The 19,808-nt window shown below is 46.6% G+C and overlaps 1 protein-coding gene across 1 annotated transcript in view; it reads right to left on the bottom strand.

The window, feature by feature from the left end:
* PRDM6 (PR/SET domain 6) overlaps positions 1-1,370 on the bottom strand; it is a gene marked incomplete at both ends in the record, with an annotated part of 99,929 nt that extends 98,559 nt beyond the window's left edge. Inside the window, one exon of the mRNA XM_080920002.1 lies at positions 776-1,370. Coding sequence (XP_080776128.1) covers positions 776-1,370 — 595 coding nt within the window. The remainder of the gene's footprint in view (positions 1-775) is intronic.
* Between the last annotated feature and the right edge of the window lie 18,438 nt (positions 1,371-19,808).

Here is a 19,808-nt window from a genome sequence, read left to right as displayed (position 1 = left end):
CATCCTAACTTTAAAAAAAAATATTAAACGAATAAAGCAACAAGGGTTGTAAACATTTGCAGAATCAAGGGTTGCTAGAGAATGCAGAATCTGCAAAGAGCTGTCACTGTCCTGAGGTTGGAAATTCTCTTCTTATTCAGTGGGCTCCTCCCACCCTTTCCTTAGCTTCTAAATAAATAGTAGCCCTACTAATAATACCTACCTGCAGTAAGAAGCTGATTAATTGTCACACACACAAAAATAAAAATAAAATAAAAATAAAACAACCAACAAAAAAATACCCTACTGCTGCGAGATCCCGCTTGGAAACCCTAGATAATCAAGGGACCTGAAAAGGAGCTGCCACCATTAACTCCAGGGAATATGGACTGAGAAGCAAACGCTGGTCTCGATGCTCTCTAGTCCGGATCAGGCCATGCTGTTTCCACAGGGACAACCCCGGCCGCCAGCTGCCAGTACTCGCCAGGCCCGGAACACTGGGCGGCAAGAGGGTGCAAGGCCTCTGGGGTGGCGAAGCCTTGTGGCTGTAAAGCCGGGTCTGATGAGAGCAGAGAAACAGAAGCCCTTGGTGACACCCAAGAAACCTGTCTCTTCTCAGACGCCAGAAAAGTTTTGCCACCGTGATCCGGGTGGCGCGGGACAGCGGTTTGAACCAAGATCCCCTACCCTTCACCCGTGTCACCTTCCTGAGACCCTACCCGCCTTCTCCACCACTACCTGCCGTCGCCAGCACCCGGGGTAGAGCAGGCGACCTAGGGCTACGGCTACTACGTACGGTTGTTGGGGTCGCTGGTGTGCTGATTGAGCGGGATGATTTCCATGCGCTGCTGCCCGTACAGGTAATAGTCCAGTTCCTCGGCGCTGCAGCGGAAACGTGGGACGCCACGGCCGTCCCCCACGCTGCCGCCGCCGCTGCACTTGGCCGGCCCCGGGCCCGAGGAGGCGCCGAGGCACAGGTCCTTTGAGGGCAGCGACTCCGCGGCCACCGCAGCAGCAGCTAGAGGCGCGAACACCGGCATCTGCGCCACCGGCAGGGCCGAGAGACCCGCCAGCGCGGCGGCGGCAGCGGCAGCAGCGCAGGAGGAGGCAGAAGAGGCAGAGGTCGAGGAAGGAGCTGGGGTAGACGAGACGGACGAGAGCGAGGCGGGCCGCGGCCGCAGGCCGTCCGGAGGAGGCTCGGCGCGCTCGGGAGGCGGTGGTGGCGGCGGCGGTTGCAGGGGCTGGGACGCGCCCAGGGCGAGCGCCGCGCCGCTGCCTTTGAGCGGGCCGCCGCCGCCTCCTCCGTGCGGGAAGAGTTGCTGCCAGTGCTGCAGGTAAGCTGGGTCCACTTTGAGAAAGGCCGAGCCGCCGGGGTCCCCCGGCTTCAGCATGTCAGTCGCCTCGAGCTGGGGGGTAGAGGAGGAGGAGCGCGGAGTGAGCCGGATCCGGGTCTGGACTAGACGGGGCGTGCGGGAAGGATCGCAGGGAGCTGGGTGGAGCACCGGAGCTCCCCTCTCGGCTCCCGCAACACCTCCCACCGCTGCGGTCCCCGCTCCCCAACTCCGCCCGGGCGCAAAGTTTACTCAAAAGCCCGGGCGCGCAGCGTGGAGGTGGCTGCGTGTACACGGTGCTGCCTAGCAGCCGGCGAACCCAGCTCTCAACCCCACTAAGCTGGGACCCCCAAGAGCCGGCGCTTTCCGGCACTCTCGGGGCAGGACGTCTCCCCCGCCCCCAGCAAGCGCCTTGGAGCCAACCCGAGGCGGAGTGGCGCAGCGCCGGAGCCGCGCTGGCCTCTGGCGCCGGGAGGCGGGACGGTCTCGCCCCCCGCCCCTTGCTCCAGACCTCCAAGCTCCAGATGCAAGGGGCCCATACCCAGCAGCCCCGGTCCCGCCCCACGGTACCTGGGGACTGAGAGCAGCCGGCGGGGGGCTAGCGTTCCGGCGTGCGGGAGGCCGTTTCGGTGCACGAACAGTGGGTGGGAGCCCCAGACGAGCTACATGACCCCAAGCTGGAGGATAAGGAGAGCCTTAGAGACCGACCCCGCAGCCTGGAGCCCTCCCCAGAATGCAGGCAAAGGACGCGGAGGCCCGCGGAGGGCGCAAGAGCAGCTCCGCAGAGAGCGCCGGAGCGCGGGAGGACGCGGGACGGAGTCGCCTCTAGCTGCTGTGCTGGGCCCGCTCTGGAGCTTGGGATCTGCTCTGGCAGCCTCTCCGCTGGACACGTGGGTTTTACGACAGCACCAAATACGTGTGTGTATGTGTGTGTGTGTGTGTGTGTGTGTGTGTGTGTGTGTGTGTGTGGTCACGCGCGCGTGTATAAGCACGCGCGTGTGGATGGAGTGGAAAGGAGGCTGAGAAGAGGAAGAAGAGAGATGGAGGGGGAAGGACGGGAAAGGGAAGGAGGGAAGAAGGGAGAGGAAAGGGAGGAGAGGGAAGGAGGGAGAGAAGGAGGGAGGGAAGAGAGAGGGAGGGAGAAAGAGAGAGAGGGAGAGAGAGAGAGGGAGGGAGGGAGGGAGAGGGAGAAGAGTAGAGGGGTGAGGAAAGAAGTAGGAGGGAGCAGCAGGCCAAGAGAACGTAGGGAAGGGAAGAAGGAAGTTCAAACTAGGCTGTACCCGCAGACGCCCGGTGTGTCTCCGAGTCTCCGCCTCTCCCGCACATCTACCTCTTTTGTACACACACACACACTTTTTTTTTTTTTTTTTTTTTTTTTGGCGTGAGAACTCCGGCTTGCTTGTTGTACCTTTTCTGTCCGCAATATATGTTTTTCTAGGTGCGGGGCTCAGTGTCCTGATCCCAAAAGCTGTGGAAACACACAAACCAAGCAAACATCTCCTGGTCAGCTGGTGTCCCTGGTGGAGGCAAGTGGACCCAGTCCTCACAGCGAGCTTGCTTTGCAGCGGGGTTCAGATTTTCCTGGAATGCTGCTGGGTGCCAGAGTTGACTCGCCCGCCAAGCAATCTCTAACATAAATCCTCCGGAGAGAAAAGTTGGGGGCGAGGTGGGGCACGTTGTGAGCTGGCGTGAAACTCTCAGCCCGCAGCCTGGGCCAAGCTGGAGGGCTTGGGTCTGTAAAGAAGGAACCGGCCCTGGCGTGACTCCAGCCTGGCCAGAGTAGAGAGGCAACTGCAACTAGCCTACATCTAATGCCCAGGCACCCTTACTCTAGGTGTGCCTTCCAGGATCCTCTGCAGCTTCTAGATGTACCTGGAGCCTTACATTTGTGCCTTTACTCCTGAAAGCTGCCGAGGCCTGCCCCGGGAGGTAAATACTGGCTTCTTTAATTCAACTCTAGTGTTACCGATCCAAGAAGCAGGCGCAGCCCTGGCTTACCATGCCAGCTCCCAGAGCTTTGAGCTGCAGCAGCTCCACCACGCAAGATCTATCATCCAACCACTAGGCACTCGCCCCAACTCTTAGCTTTCAGGCATTCACAGTACTCGGTGGCAGAGGGCAGTGACAAACTCTGAAATTGGCCAACTCCAGGACATTCTCCCGGCCAGGGTTCTGTCCACACCTTAAAGAGGAGGAAAAGTGACATTTATCTTTCCGCAAACAACCCAATTTGTTTAACAGTCACCATTCCGAACAAGCGATCTCCATTCTTTCCTAATTTCTTCTCGTTTCATTTTCCCTTCCCACCACTCATTTTGTCCGAGCCTGGGAAACGTGCTGTTTAGACTTTGTCCGGGTCTTGGGCAGAACGCCTCCCTCCCGGTTGGAACCTAGTTGGACTGAAAATATTTTGACTGGCGTCGTTATGACAAGGTCATCCGTCTTTCCTGGATAGATTGATAGCACCCAAGTCTGAGGCAAGGGAAAACCCACCGTGTTGTAGACCCCGAGGCTAACCAGGCAGTCTTCCGAAGACTTCAGATTACTCCCTGGAGGGGAGGATGAAGTTCCAGGCCCCTTTCAATTAATCTGTGTCCAGAATGGCTGTGGCTGACGGACCGGACCGGGGAGACGGAGCAAACTCCTTCACACACTCCCCCTAGTTCACTTCGGGGAGACTAGGACTGTCTCCATGGAAGACCTTCTAGGGGTGGAAGTCCAGACACTTCCACCTACACATTTCTAACCAAAGCCAGCTATTTCTCAGAGTTTGGTCCTCCAGAAAGGGAAGTGCTAAAGAATCACAACCCTCTCATTTCCCTAGAAACTATCAGGACTTTGAGATGCTCGTAGCAGCAATTGCTTGGGAGGCCTCCAGCCACTCACAGGGCGCCTACAAAAGGTGGGCGGGGCTTTCGCGTTCATCCCAGCAAAATAAAGCTGCAGTTAGTGATTGCTTAGGTCGTAGAAAGCGCATACATTTAGTGTATCTAGCAACTTCACTGGCAAGGCATTATTAATCCCCTTATTGCATACAGATGGTGATCAGAGGGTTCTGAGAGGTTAGGAAGGTTGCCTAAGGTCGAACCATTAATGAATGATTGAGGCCCATAACCTCCTTTCCCCCATCCCCCTGCACAGTTAGGCTGCCAAGTATATGTTTCTAACTAGTCAAATCTCTACTTATTGCATTGATCCTGGGTTGGATGTGGTGGGGTATCACAGGAGATTCCTAATGTGCTTGGAGGGGGGGGGAGGGTAAGGAACTAGGCTGATGAAGAAGTAAAGGTCCTCTCATTATGTCTGCAGTAGATTACCCCCACACTTCCACATCTCTAACCTCACCTCTGCCAGACATTCCAGAGGTACTGGGTGCAAGTGGACTGTGAGGAGACAGGACCCTAATGCCAGAGGATAGGGAGTTTACTTGAATGAGGAAGTTGGGGTTACTGCCCTGAGGGTCGAGAGCAAAGTAGGTCTCCAGAGGAATGTCTACAGACTGGGCATCCCCAGAGCCTCTGCTGGATCCTAGGCTGACTGCCTCCCCCCCCCCCCCAGGTCAGCGTGGATCCTTGCACTCTGGACAAACACAGTGAGCCCAGGCGGGCCAGCTTAGCTGCAGGGGCAATACTAGCAAAGTTGCTTTTCCACCGGCCTGACCTTCGCTGTGGTCATGGAACAAGTTGGGGATTTTAGAAAGTGGACCCACAGACCCGCAGAGGTGTGTGCCTCTCAGATCTGTTGCCTTCTCTTAGTACTTAGAAGATAGGCAAGCAAATCACTCCAACCATTTAGGAAGCGATCAAACCTGTATAAAAATCCATCGCTCCGGAATCAATGGGTGCATATTTGCTGGAAATTTGTTCCAGGGGAATGAATAAGGAACGAGAGTGTATTAGATGCAAAATGGGGACACGGTGGTGTTTTTCTTCATTGATTAATGACCTCTAAAATAAAACAAGTGGGAAGAGGAGTCAGGATCGATAAATTAACTACCCCAATTTATCATTTCTCCAGGATCTTCCCCTCCCCCCGAAAATTCTCCCTAGAAAGCCCATTGTATCCTTAGTTGAGCAGGGAAGAGTGGAACTCGTCTGAGCAGGGAGACAGTGGTGCTGAGAACAGAAAAGCAAGAAGGTGGTCTGTGCAAGAAGAGGTGCTCCATCTGACTTCATTTGACATACAATTAAAAAGTTTGCCTTCCATATTAATTAGTTTTTTTTCCTGGTGGGGGAGGGAAACAAATGGCCGTCACCTTTGACAGGACTCCAATAAGAGATTCAACAGCTCTCCTGTTCTGCCCAGGGTGTTCCTGTTTCTAGATTTAAGGTCACGGGTGGCTGAGTTAATAATTCATTAATGTAGACATTTATTCAGAAGGTTTTTCTAAGATCCGTTCTTCTTGCTTCTTCTTGGGGATTTATTTATCTGAGAAGAGGATGGGGGGGCTGCTGGTGAAAGGGGGGATAGGAAAAAGAAGGGGACCCTAAGCAGCCATCATAGTGGATAGGTTCCTTTACCTTGCTACCAAATCTCTGGTCAAAACTCTGGTTGAAAATGTGTCATCCCTTGGACAAGTGGTCCTTTCCCCACTTCTACAGATGTTTTGGAGTCATAAGTGAAGACAGTCTCTGTTGGCATCACAGTTGCCTGGCAACAGCCAGGTGTGCCTGACCTGCTATAAAAGGGGCTGCTTGTCTCCTCCTCCTCCTCTCTTGCCCTCTTCTCCTCTTGACCTTACCCTCTTCTGCCTCTCTCTACATTCCCCTCCCACCTCTTCCAGTGCTCTATTTACCACCCCCCTCTCTGTGTGTGTGTGTGTGTGTGTGTGTGTGTGTGTGTTTCTCTGTCTCTACTACCCTGTCAACTGTCAATTCCCCTCCCCATATCCTAAATAAAGTCTATCCTATAGGGATGCCTCAGCATGGCCCCCCGCAGAGGCACCCTTTCCCCCCTCACCATACTGAATGTCTACCAAACATATCCCTAGTTTTCCTTCCTTTCTTTTTATAAAACACAACAATCTCGGGAGGGCCCTGGAGTTAGAGCAAAGGAAACACTTTCCAAAGCTCCCTATACCCTTCCCCAGGAATTTTCAAACTTGCCCAGATCTAGCACTTAGGAGTTAAATTCCTAGGAGCACAGAGAATTTCCGATAGCTACTTTGTCTTTCAGAAATGGGACTGGCCAACGGAGCATTATAAAGCAGTGCCTAGAAACCAGGTCCTGGTGTTTATACTCTAAGGAGACAGAGGATGGAAGGGAAGGATGCCTGAGAAAAGGAGTGCCATGCAGCATATGGGTGGCTGGGGAAAAAGAGCAAACCCAGGCAGAGGTTGAGACACACAGCCATTGGTGCTAGTCTTCTCCTAGAAGGTGTTGGGTAAGATCAAAGCAAGAGGACACCAGTATTGTCCTCTGGCTGGGGCACTCTGTGGCCCAGGTGCTAAGGCAGTAAAAGGGCCTTTGGGAGTAAGAACTCTACCTCTTGAACTTCTGGCCCCAATGCATTTTCAAGACTCTGTGAGCTACTGGCTATCCTTCCAGAATAACCAGTTCACAGAGTTGCCTCTGAGTCTGGTGGTTCAAACTGACACAGTGATCTACCTCCAGGTGTCCGGTTCCAACTCTCCTCAAAGATGAAACAAAAAGATGAGGCCAGTGTGGCTTTCCATCCTAAGTTCGGCATGAATCCCACACGGTCTTGTAACTTCCCGGTTGTCTGTGCCCACATCCTAGAACACAGGTGTCTGCTGTGTGAAAATGCACTGGCATCCAGAAAGCCCACTGCGTACGTGTTTCACTGTGTTCCTCCCACCTCTGTGTGCTCACTCAGTGAGAGAAGAGTGACAGCCACTGTGGGAAGTAAGAGGGAGTGGGTTGGGTGAGCTGGGAAGCCTCCAGCTCCTCAGACTCTGCCCTTTCCCCAGATGATGTAGCAGAAGCCTTGGTATTCTGAAGACACACAAACGGCTTAGCTGTTCTCTCAGATTTGTTTCTACCTCAGCCTGTACTATGAAGGCAAGCTTTTTATCTTACCAGGTCAGAGATAGCCTCTGGAGCCAGGAGGTCAAGATAGCCTCTTCCTAAGCATTGTCTTTTATTCTCTGCCAGTGTCATGGTGGGTAGCACCTGTTCATTTCACAAGAAATGCAGCAGAACCCTCTAGCTGCTTTCATGATGATCACACAATTGTTGGTCACACAATGCTTCTTAGTCACCCTTGTCCTGATTTGGATTTGACCCATTGACCTTGAGGTGAAAGGCTGCATAGTACATTACAATCCTCAGGCCCTCTGTTCTCACAGGGAAGCCTCTAAATATATTCACATAAAAATTAGCTATTATAATTTGATATGCTCTCCTGAATTAAAAATGTATCTGTGACAATTAAGTCTCGTCAAGACTTAACAAGTTATCCTTGGGTTAAAAAAAGAAAGAAAGAAAACAAAACAGCAGCTCTTCTTTCTTCCTTTCTTCTTTTCTTTCAATCTTGAGATGACAAGGCAAATGTAAATAATTAGACAGGATAATCTACTCCTGCAGATAGTCATGTATTCTTTGCACTCTCTTTAATCCATCATCCTTTCTCCAGGAATTAAGTCTTCAGTTTTTCCAAGAGCCCATAGAAATACACAAGCCCAACTAAAATCATCTACAAAGGCGACAGATACCACCTCATGACCACCTGTGGTGTGGAAGAAGTGACTGCTAGACACCTATGGGACAGGCTTCTTTGAAGTTCTAGCAAATGCTGCCTAGTTTTAAGAGTCTTCCATGGGTGATCAGGCTGTAGCCTAAGTCAGTTGGAACTTGTATACGTTAAGTTCTAATCAGGGCGAGGCCAGCATGAGACAGTGCATCTGTTAGAAATTAGGAACAGATGCCATGTAGATTTTCATTCTCAGGATTGCCAATTCCTGGTGCAGGCTGAGTCCCCCTGCATGCCTGGCCACAGCCTTAAGGGGTCAGGATAGCTTCTAGTTAGTCCCATAACTGAGCAGGTCCTGAGGCTCTCTCCCTGTTCTCCTAGTTCTTGCAGAAGTCTTTCTTACATCACATACTCTCCTCCATAGATTCAGATTCCCATTCCCCTCTGAGCTGGGGTAACACTAAGCATGTACTGAAGAAACGTTTCCAGTGAGTCTCTACTCTCTATGTATAAGCCTTGTACAGGTTAGTTTTTGTCAACCTGACGTAAACTAGAGTCATGTGGGAAGAGGGAACCTCAAGTGAGAAATTGCTCCCATAGGATTAGCCTGTGGACATGGTGGGGGCACTTTCTTGAATCATGATTGATGTGGGAGGGCTTAGTCTACTGTGGGTGGAGCTACTTCTGGGCAAGTGGTCCTGCGGTGGTAAGCAAGCAGGCTGAACAAGCTTTAGGAACCAAGCCAGTAAACACTGCTATTCCCAAGAGTCTGCTTCCCACTTCTGCCTCCAGGTTTCTGTCTGACTCCCTTCAATATGAACTATAAAACTATAAGATGAAATGAACTGCTCCTCTCCAAGATGCTATTGGTCATGGTGTTTATCACAGCAATGGAAAGCAAATCGGAACAATCTTGTAGTGAAGAGGTGGGGAAAAGACACTCTCTTTTTCTGTGTGGAGACAGAAAGCTTGTTTTAAAGCCTAAAGAAAGGAGTGGTGCAGGTTGTTGAAAAAGTCAAGAGTGAAACTCTGGAGTCTCTGTGTTTTAGTTAGGGTTTCTATCCCTGCACAAAACATCGTAACCAAGAAGCAAGTTGAGAAGGAAAGGGTTTATTCAGCTTACACTTCCATATCGCTCTTCATCACCAAAGAAAGTCAGGACTGGAACTCAAGCAGGTCGGGAAGCAGGAGCTGATGCAGAAGCCACAGAGGGATATTACCTACTGGCTTGATTGCTTTCGTATAGAACCCAGGTTTACCAGCCCAGGGATGGCACCACCCACAATGGGCTAGGCCCTCCCCCCCCTTAATCACTAGCTGAGAAAATGCCTTACAGCTGGGTCTCATGGAGGCATTTTCTCAACTGAGGCTCCTTCTTCTGTGATAACTCCAGCTTGTGTCAAGTTTGATACACAAACCTAGCCAGTACACTCTGCTACCCAAGATTCCAAGCTGTAGAAGTGTTCCAAGGGCTCAGCTTTTCTTCTAGAACCAGGCTCTAGAGCCAGTAAATGACGTAAGAGTTCAGAAGAGAAAGCATTCCTCTGGTCTAGGATGATCAGCAACGCTTCAGATATTACCATACAACACAGGCCACAAAGACTCTTCCTCCTGCAAGTGGGTGGGGTGAGAATGACAAGGACATTCTAGGAGAGGGCCTGACCAAGGAGCCAAGGAAAGACGTACACAAAGACCCTGCAAGTCAGGGAACCCTTTATTCATGAGAATGATTAGCTGGTTGGCTATTTTCTCTAAGAGCAACAACTATATCTTCTTGGTGAACCCTGAGTTACCTTTCATATATTCAGAAAGATGCTTTTATGAGAGCGTTCTGATCTAACATATGTTTAGGTGCAAGTCTGAGAACCAGCATACAACTGAGACGGGTAAATCGTTGAGAGGCGAAGGATAAGGTGCCAACACAGCAGAAACTGTGCTAGAATGTAGGTTTGTGCGCTTGGCCATGCCTCTGACTGGCTCGGAATGTCACAAGCGATCATTCTCTTACTCACCCTTTATGAAATAAAAAGTAAACAAACAGACAAATAAACAAATAAATAAGCTGAGAAGTTCAAAAGACTAGTGATCTAGAGCCTTTGGAAGAAGAAAAAAAAAGTATGTAAAGAGATGTTTCGGAACAAACGAAAAAGCATATCCCAGGGATCCAATTAGCCACGATTCTTTTCCTTTTAAAAGAATTTTAAAAAATAAAGGAGAAATTACAGAAAAATCACTCAGGATTCTTGAGATGCCAAGTCAAATATACAAATCTAAAAATTTGAAGCTAGGATCCACGAACAAGAAAGGACATGTGGTGTTTGTTCTTGTGGGTCCGGGTTACCTCACTTGGTATATTTTTCAGTTCCATTCATTTTCCTGCAAATCCCATAATGCCATTGTCTCTGCAGCTGAATAAAATTCTGTTGCGTTAATGCACCACATTTTCATTATCCACTTTTCAGCACTCAGGTCCTTTCTATTTCCTAACCGTTGTGAATAGAGCAGCTATGAACATGGATGTGTAAGTGTGTCTACACTAGGAATACAGAGTGCTTTAGGTATGTGCCCATGCGTGGTAAGCTGGCTCATATGGTAGGTAGTTCTATGTTTAGCTATTGGAGAGTCCTCCAAGATGGGAGCACTGGTTTATACTGTCACCAACAGTGAATAAAGGTTCCTCTTTCCCCACATCCTTGCATGTCCTTTTGGTCTTGAATATTCTTAATGACTTATTTACTTTATGTATGTAAGTAAACTGTCGCTATCTTCAGATACAGGAGAAGAAGGCACCAGATCCCATTACAGATGGTTGTGAGCCAACATGTGGTTGCTGGGAATTGAACTCAGAACCTCTGGAAGAGCAATCAGTGCTCTTAATCCATGAGCCATCGCTACAGCCTTGGTCTTGAATTTTGGATAACTACTCTAAGTAGGGTGAGATGGGATCTCAAAGTACTTTTAATTCACATTTCTTTCTCTGATGACTAATGATGACAGACATTTAAAGTTCACTAGCCATTTTTACTTCTTTGAGTATACTTTAATGTTTATTTATTTACTGTGTATGTGCTACAGCATGAATAAAGAAGCCAAAAGATGAGTTTCAGGAATTTGTTCTCTCCTGTTACCACATGGGTACCAGAGACTGAACCCAGATTGTCAGTCTTCATGTAAGTACCTTCTTTTAACCAGCGGAGCCACCCCACTGGCCCTGTTTGTACTTCCCTCGAGAATTCTCTTATCAGATCTCCAGCCCATTCTTGGGTTGGGTTGTTGTCTTGATCTTGAACTGTACAGTCCAGAAAGCCAAAAGGAGTTATTGGAAGGAGGTTGCCTTAGGGGTAGGAATAGAATACAGGCACAGGGAAAATAGAGGAGGATTACCGGGCATTGGGAGGTTTAAATGGGATGAGGAGATGAGGGGGTTGGAGGTGAGGGCTAACAAAAGTGTAAGGCATATGAAAAGGCCACATAGATACCCACTATTTTATAAGCCAAATTAAAAAAAAAAACACTAAAAAGAGAGTTTGAAGGGAAATGTCCTCCATGGCTTCCCTTAAAAAACATGCAATATTAAAAAAAAAAAAATCCAGTGCCAGGAGTGGGGAACTCATGGGCTCCCCCAAACCAGAGCTCTTGCCATTCCTCTCAGCTGTCCCAGAATTAGATAATAAGACACTATTACTAAAGATACCACACACATTGGTTGAAATATGTACATATATTGTATATATGTGTATCTCTATGTATGTGTATATATGTATGTATATATCACATACATACCTATATTTATTATATGTGCATATAATATACATGTATACATACATATACATATATAGATATGTAATATATGCATAAAACACACACACACACACACACACACATATTAAGCTGGAATTGAGGTAGATGCTTCCTCACTCCTGGCTAATTGATTGTACATCCTGTAAATTGGTACACTTCCCTCCAGAAAGTATTAACCAGGATGCTCAGTAAGAAAGCAGCCTTATCCAGCTGTGAGCCCCGTGAGCCACAGTACCAAGATGCCATGCAGAAGGTGCCCACTGATACACTTGTGGCATGGCTGTTTACGGGAGTAATTAAATGAATTCTGATTGGAATAATTCCTACTTCACAGGCTTTAAGAAACTTATACCTATTCCTGCAAACCTCTGCAAAGCTCATGGCTAAGGAAACTATAGGCTCCAAGAGGTAACTATTACTGTTGTTGTACCAACTGAACATGGTGTCAACCTGCCTTGTAAATATTCATGTTTATATTCACAGATCAGTGCTGTTCTCTGCCTTGGTCAGAGAAGCTTCTAGATGCAGTGAACAATTACTAATAACCAGAGACTAATATCCAGTCAATATGCTCAGTACAAGTAACTGTAAGTGTCCTGCTCTAAATGGGAGACAGGAGAAGTGAACGTACTTAGTAGTAGGTTTTTGGGAGCAAGCTCAAGTTTCTTTGTCCCGTAACAAACACCAAATACTACTCAGCAGCTGCAGACCAGTCCTCTAGGCAAGCAGATACCACACAGGACGTGGCAGCTACAGTCCGGTCCTGAAGAAACCACAGGCCTTATCAATCAGCCTGAGGTGAGGCTGGAGAAGTGGCAAACTGCTGCAGGAACCTCAAGATCAGTTCTTTTGCATGTTTCTCTCAATGGCAGAGTTACCACTAGTGGAGCTCAACAATGCTATGTAAGGTGAGGAATAGTGGACGGAGCAAACCAAACCAATGCTCTTCTCCTACTGTCTAGAGGGTCATATTTATATTCCTTCTTCATGCATCCTTTCGTGTGTCTGCTAGAGCAAAATGTCCTTTCACCTGTGTGCCCCAGCAACACATCATTTGACAGTATTTACTCTCCAAACAAACTAGAAGTTTCTACTTCACATAATATATGAAACTGAAACAAATACATTTAAAAGAAGACAAAACCTAGAAAAGGCAAATACTCTACTAATATCAGATCATTTTTACTTTAGCAAGAATGCTAGATTATTTTTCTTCGCTTTATTTTTGGCTTTTTGAGACAGGGTAAGCATGGGTTTTGAGCTGGCCTTTAACTTGCTACATAGATCAGACTGACCTCAAACTTGTGATTCCCCTGCCTCTGCTTTCCAAGGACTGAGATGGGAATTGAGCTCACTGTGCCTAGCAGGATTGCTTAATTTTTAAGAAAATGAAATGTGGCCCATAATGAGATAATCCTGAATCTATTTTTGGCACTGATTGACAAATGACAGTTAAAAATTGATCAGAACTTTGACATTTTGACAAAGCAGTGTTTAACAATTTGGTTTTGAAAATATTGTGCAGAATGACCACCCTTTGAGCTTTTCCTTCTTGTCTGTCTGCCCTGGTAAGCATTTTCAATGGAAGCATATGTTAGGGTTGATGGGTATTTTATTTGACAGCAGCCTAATCGTTTAAGTATAGATTTCAAAATCAAATGTTTGCTCAATAAGCAAATGTTTTCAAACAGAAGCATTTTCCACAATTGTTTCCTCAAAACAAATGTCTGTCTTGGAGCCAGCACGGAAAGCCAAGCATTCTAGTAAGCTGCCTCCATAGGCTAGCCACTACCGTTACAGCCCCTACAACAGTTTATATTTGTCATGCTCTCTTTCAAATCTCTGTGGGTTGCTCACTGGGGAGCATGAGTGAAGGCATTTTTCAACTGGTGTTTTCTTGGTAAGAATAAGTAGAAAGTACATACTATATTGAACTTTATTTGTATGGCTGTCATGTGTTTGGGATGTGATTATTTGCAGTATCTATTTTTGTTTCCAGATTCGGGGTGTTAAGAAGAATTGGTTTTGGGCTAGAGAGATGGCTCAGTGGTTAAGAGCATTGTCTGCTCTTCCAGAGGTCCTGAGTTCAATCCCAGCTTCCACGTGGTGGCTCACAACCATCTGTAATCGGGTCTGATGCTCTCAGGTGCACATGCAGATAAAACACTCATAGAAAAATGGTTTCAGGCTTCTGGGTGGAAGAGGAGGCAGAAAGGTTGTAAGATCCAAAGTTGATGGGTGACTCCTAAGGAAACTGGTGTCTTCCAGACATAACAGGACTGTGGAGACTGGGGCAGCTTGCACAAGACCTGCACAGGTTCTAGTCAGGCAACATCCCAGTCCTGAGGAGAATGAACGCAAAGTCCCACCCTAACCAAGAAGCTATTTGCGACTGATACCTGCTGGGAGAGGAAAAATAGCTTTTCTCCAATGAAGTGTCACTGAGTATATCAACTACGCCCAGGGCAGGCCCCATGACCCAGAGTAATTAGCTGATGCAGATACACTCCATGCTTTTTAATGCACTTTTTGTTTTGTCTTACTTTCTTTAGGTACTTTTTGGTCTGATTTGTATTATTTTTTACTTTGTCTTTATTATTCGTTGCTTCCTTGGGTAGAAAGGATCTGGGAAGAATTGAGGGGGAAATAGGATCAAAATCTATTATATAAAGAAATTAGATAAAAACTATTTTAGAAGAAGAAATCTGGAGGTTAGTTGAGACAGTCCAATGGGCAAAGGTGCTTGCCAGCAAGCCTGAGGGCCTGAGTTCAGTCCCCAGAACTGTCGTAGTGAGAGAGAGAACCATCTTGTCCTCTAACACACACACACACACACACACACACACACACACACACACCATAGCACACGTGCACTCCTGCATATACACATAGAATGAAATAAATAAATTAGGCTGGTCTAGTTTCCCTATAATACCAAGCAACTTTTCAACTGCAAGTGACAAAAACTAAGCTAATCTAGTATATTACCACACCTCCATTTTTCTCCTCATCTCTTGGTCTGCCTCTTTTGTTCTGATTTAATCTCAGGTAGACTCTTCTTTTCTTTCTCTATTTCTTTCTTTTTTTAATTTTTGGTTTTTGTTCATTTGTTTTGTTTGTTTTGTTTTTCTTTAGACACAATTTCTCTCGGTAGTCCTGGCTGTCCTGGAACTTGCTCTGTAAACCAGGCTGGCCTGGAACTCACAGGGAGCCACCTCCCTCTGTTTCCCCAGTGTTGGGATTAAAGGCGTGAGCCACCATGGTTCCTCTTTTATTCATCTAGATTGCAACTCAAGAACTGGATCCTACTCATGTTTTTCCATCCACCATAAGGGATATTGACTCTTCAAGTCTGAACCTTAGTCCCAACTAAACCCCATAAACTTATAGGAGTGACTTTGCTATAGAGAAGCCAAGGTATGTAGATGAGTGGGGATAGATATTAAACTATAAAGAGCAAGTATTTTGGTGGACAGAGATGGTTCAGCTGTCGAGAGCACATTTGCTCCTTTGGAAGATCCAGTTTCACTTCCCAGCTTACAAGTGGATACCTGTAACTCCAGCTCCAGGGAATTTGATGCTTTCTTCTGGCCTGTATGGGTATGTACAGACACATACAGGATACGCCCATACAGCACAAACACATAAAAAAGTTCCTTAGGCAGGTGATGTATGCCCACAGTAAAACCATTTTGTAAAGAATGTTACTATAAACAAACACTAGCTAGTCATAGAGAAGCTCCCTTCATTGTTTAGGATGATGAATGGTAGTTCTTGATCTTTTGAAGCCACTGTGTTTCTTATAAACAAAGCTTTAATTAGTCATTTTGGCTTCCCTAGCAAATCATCCTGGGACACATATCAGTAGCTAACTTACCCAAGAACATCTCCTCTTCCTCTTCACTTTCTAGGGTTGATTTTGAAGTCATCTGTGAAATGTAAGTAGAAGTCCCTGAGTGGAACACCTAAGAACATTCTGAAGAACAGACAGCTTCAACCATCAAGCCCCTTTGATCTTCACTTCTATCCTTACTCTTGCCTTCCTCCTCCTCCTTCTCTTCCTCCTTTCCCTTTTCCTCTTCTTCTTCTGCTGCTGGTGTTAGTGTGTTAGCTGGAGGTTCACAACTCATCTTCCAAAACTGAGGAAGAAGGATGCAGGCTGAGGGATGGAAGAACCACAATAAAGAAGGCTGGGTTCTTTTGTAGAACCAGTTAGAACCAGTTAGCTAAAGTACTACCTTGAACTGTCCTGATACCTCTTGAGCAACACAGGTAGACTCTTTCCATCCAGATGAATTCTTAACCAATATATAAGCTCTGTATCCTCCCTGCCATTCAGAATGATTTTGTTAATTAGGCACACCACTTGGTGGCTGTCTACTTTAACTATTGTTGTTAACAGTAACTAACAATGTAGTGTCTACTCTTTAGACAGGCTTGTTAACACAGGCAGTATAACTAGACCCTGAGTACATAAATCTAAACGAGGTCATATGGGACCATCTTGGTTCCAGTATGTAAGCTGGATTCATCTGGAGGTTGGAGCTGGTACTTTATAAATATGGGGTTCACCTTCCCAGTGCTTCAGGAGATGAAGCCTTTTTATTGTACCAGGCATTGATACTGAATTCCACCCACAATTATCATGTACCCATATGCATTTCTGGGAAGTGAGGTTCCCCTCCTGTGCCCCCATCTAACTCCCATTCGGCCTTTTAAGCTCAACTATAGTTTTATAAGTTCTTCTTTCCATGAAGGAAGGAAAACTAAGGGAGCCATCCCTCAGGTGGAACACACTGATAAAATGACTGCCTAGCCATTACCTCTCACAAGCCTTCCTCACGAGCTCCTCATTCACACTCAACGTCTTGTCAGCACCAGCCAGAAGCATGTGGCCCACTTTCTCTTTAACAGGAAATGGCAGCACTTCTCTGTGAGCAACAGAACACATCTGTATCCCACACAGTAATGGCCGAGGCTTCTAAGTGAGCCCCATTGAGTGTCATCATGAGGCTTGGAAATCGAAGTTTCAAACATGATGTGGTCTAATCTCTGAAGAGAAAAGAGCAAGCAACTTGCTTCGCCCCAGAAAATGATTGCATAGTCTTGTAACTCAGTCAAGTTAATTTTTGAATGGGACCTAAATTTGAAGGGCATTCCTGATTACTATGTAAATATGGAGTTGAGGATGGGTGTAACATTAGCTCTTGGCAAAACCCAGTTACCCTTCATGTACAAACTACGCTTACTTCTGAGATTTCCAAGTCCAAAGTCAAGAAATATACGCACTCGAAGAAACCCCCTTCACAGCCGGAAGCTGTACAACTGTGTGGAACAGGGATGTGGTAGGTCAGGAAAGACAGAAGGCTGAGGAGGAAAGACAAAGTGTTGAATTCTTCTCACTCCTCAGAAGAAATTCAACAGCAGGAGTTAGGACTCTCTGCTTGCCATCTCCATGGTCCCCAGTGTGAGGGGTTAGTTATGAGCAGATGCAGCTAGCATCATGTAGATGAGTTCCTGTCTCCTTCCCTCAGCTAAGTTCATCAGGCACGGGAGCCGGACTCAACAAAGCTACCTGTGCATGAAGAGGTAACCGCACTGTGCAAGAGAGGAAAAATTCTTGATCAATCATATCTTTTCTCCTGGGTAGTACAATTTTATGATAGATCCTTTGGCCCTATAACAGCAGGTTTGTGGGAAGGAGAAGCAAAAAACCAAGTCACTTTGTAGCAGTTCAGTAGAAAAGAGGTCTGAAGACATGGAACAGTTGAAATAGTCAGATGTTGGTTCTTCCTTTTTTTCTTTTCTCTTTTTTTCTTCTCTCCCTTCTTCCTCTTTCTCTTCCCCCTCTCCTACCTCCCCCCCAGCTCTCTTCCTTCTTCCTTCCTCTCTTTTCCTCCCTGTATGACCCCCTTTCTCATTGTTTGAGATAGGATGTGGCAATGTGGCTTGCCATGGCCTGGAACTCACCGGGATCTGCCCACCTCTGCCTGCTGGAATAAAAGGCATGGGCCACCATACCCATGCTAACAAGAATCTATGTTTAAATAGATTCCCCCAAGATTACAAGAATCTTTTGTTTATACTTTGCCTGACTGCCGTGTGTGTGTGTGTGTGTGTGTGTGTGTGTGTGTGTGTGTAGCTGTGTTCATGCCATAGCGTAAGTGTGGAGGTCAGAGATTACTCTGCCCTTCCACTATGTGGGTCAGTGGATTATTAGGCTGAGACATATTGAAGGCCCAAGGGTTTTTTTTTTTTTTTTTTTTTTTTTTTTTTTTTTTTTTTTTTAATAAAAGAATCTTAAAACAATGACTTTTAAACCAAAGCATTCTGAATATGAAAATAGTCTTATTTTTTTTAACAGGAAGTAAAAATAATGCACAGGGGTACTTAATTCCTCCTAACATAGGGTATTTGGGATGGGTCTACAGAAGTTGTTCGAGAACTTACAGGCTGGGCTGAGGCTTTAATGGTTCATCTAACCTGGTCTTGTGCTTATTTCAGCCAGAGATGGAAACATAGCATATTAATCAGGGTTCTCTAAAGGAACAGAACAGAGGGAAAGAGTACATGTATGTGGTGAAAGAGGATTTACTAGAGCAGTTTGCAGGCTGTGGTTCGGCCAAAAGAGCATTCCCTCGGTGGGAAAGCCAAGAAACTGGGACTTGTTAATCCAGAAGGACTGATATCTCACCTGGCCTTCAGTCTACACTGGAATGCTGAAGAAATAGGTTCTGATTCCAGCTGAGTAATGCCTTATCCGCAGCGCAGGTGAACTTGCCAGCAAGAATGAGACAAGCACGCAAACAGCAGAGGATTCAGTCTACGTCCATTATATGAGCTGCCAAGAGAAGCTGTGGCCCACATTCAGGGTAGATCTTCCTACCTCAAATGACTCAGATTTAGGGTTGAGTCTCCCCACCTCAATCTATATAATGCTCAAACTATACAACTGTCATTAGAATTAAGTTGAGGATGGACAAAATAAGAGAGATTTGAGAAAGAGTAATCAGTCCTTTTTCAGCCAAAATATGTAAATTAGGAGAGACTATAAACAAATTTTCCCAGTGAACTAGATTTTTTTCCCATTGCATGTACATATATATGTGCATTGCCACAGCATGTGTGTGGAGATCAGGAGACAACATGGAAGAGTTTCCCCTTTCCTTCTATTGTGTGGAGTCCAGGAATTGGACTCAGGGTGTCAGGCTAGCAGCAGGCATCTTTATCCACCTGGTGTGCTGGCTCTGATGGTCCATATTTTGTCCTAGAGTTGGGTGATGAATTATCCACAGTTTCCCTTCACAGAGAAGTTTGCACACTCACAGAGCCTGAGATTGGTCGGACTATTTTCTTTCCATAAAAAGCAGTCCCGTTTTACAAGACAGGAGGGCAGTGTGCAGCTCCTGCATGGAATCTGAGCTGTAATGTCATCGGGTGAGCGCCAGCCATCATCCCCTTTCTGTACATACTGAGATGGAGAAGCTTTAAATCACCTCTAACTTGTGGCTCACACTCCTTTTGTTTTGGGGATCTGAGCAACAGCAGTTAGATGGAGGAAGGAACATCATGCAAACACGCCAGCAGAGGCAGCCTAGGCAGCAGCAAGAACAAATGTGTAATTCCATAGGGCGCTCAGAACGAACAGAGATGCATTCTAACGTGGATGGGCAGATCCAGTTAGCAGAGTGGATGACGTGGTTTCTTTCACACAGTGTTTCCCCTTTCAAACAACACAGGACTGAATGTGCTGGACTCAGTAAGATCCAGGAGACAGGTAAGGAGTGATATTTGCTTACGAAGCCCAGCCCGGCAAGTGCCTTTTGTAGGTAGGTTGTATAAAGGCATCTGGCAGGTCCCTCATCAGGTCAGGAAAATGGAGCAATATGCAAAGAATATGTCCTGTGTGAGATGAACCCCTCCCACAAGGGGTTTGAAGGTACAATGAATACAAACTGTATATTTTTAAGATGCACCGCAGGATTAAGTTGTCCTGTGAGTGCACCGTGAAACAATTAGCAACAGCTAATGAAAGCTTCTGGTAT

The sequence above is a fragment of the Micromys minutus genome (genome assembly GCF_963924665.1).
Source record: "Micromys minutus genome assembly, chromosome: 8".
Classification (NCBI taxonomy): Eukaryota; Metazoa; Chordata; class Mammalia; order Rodentia; family Muridae; genus Micromys; species Micromys minutus.
This window is presented reverse-complemented; position numbering and strand designations above follow the sequence as displayed.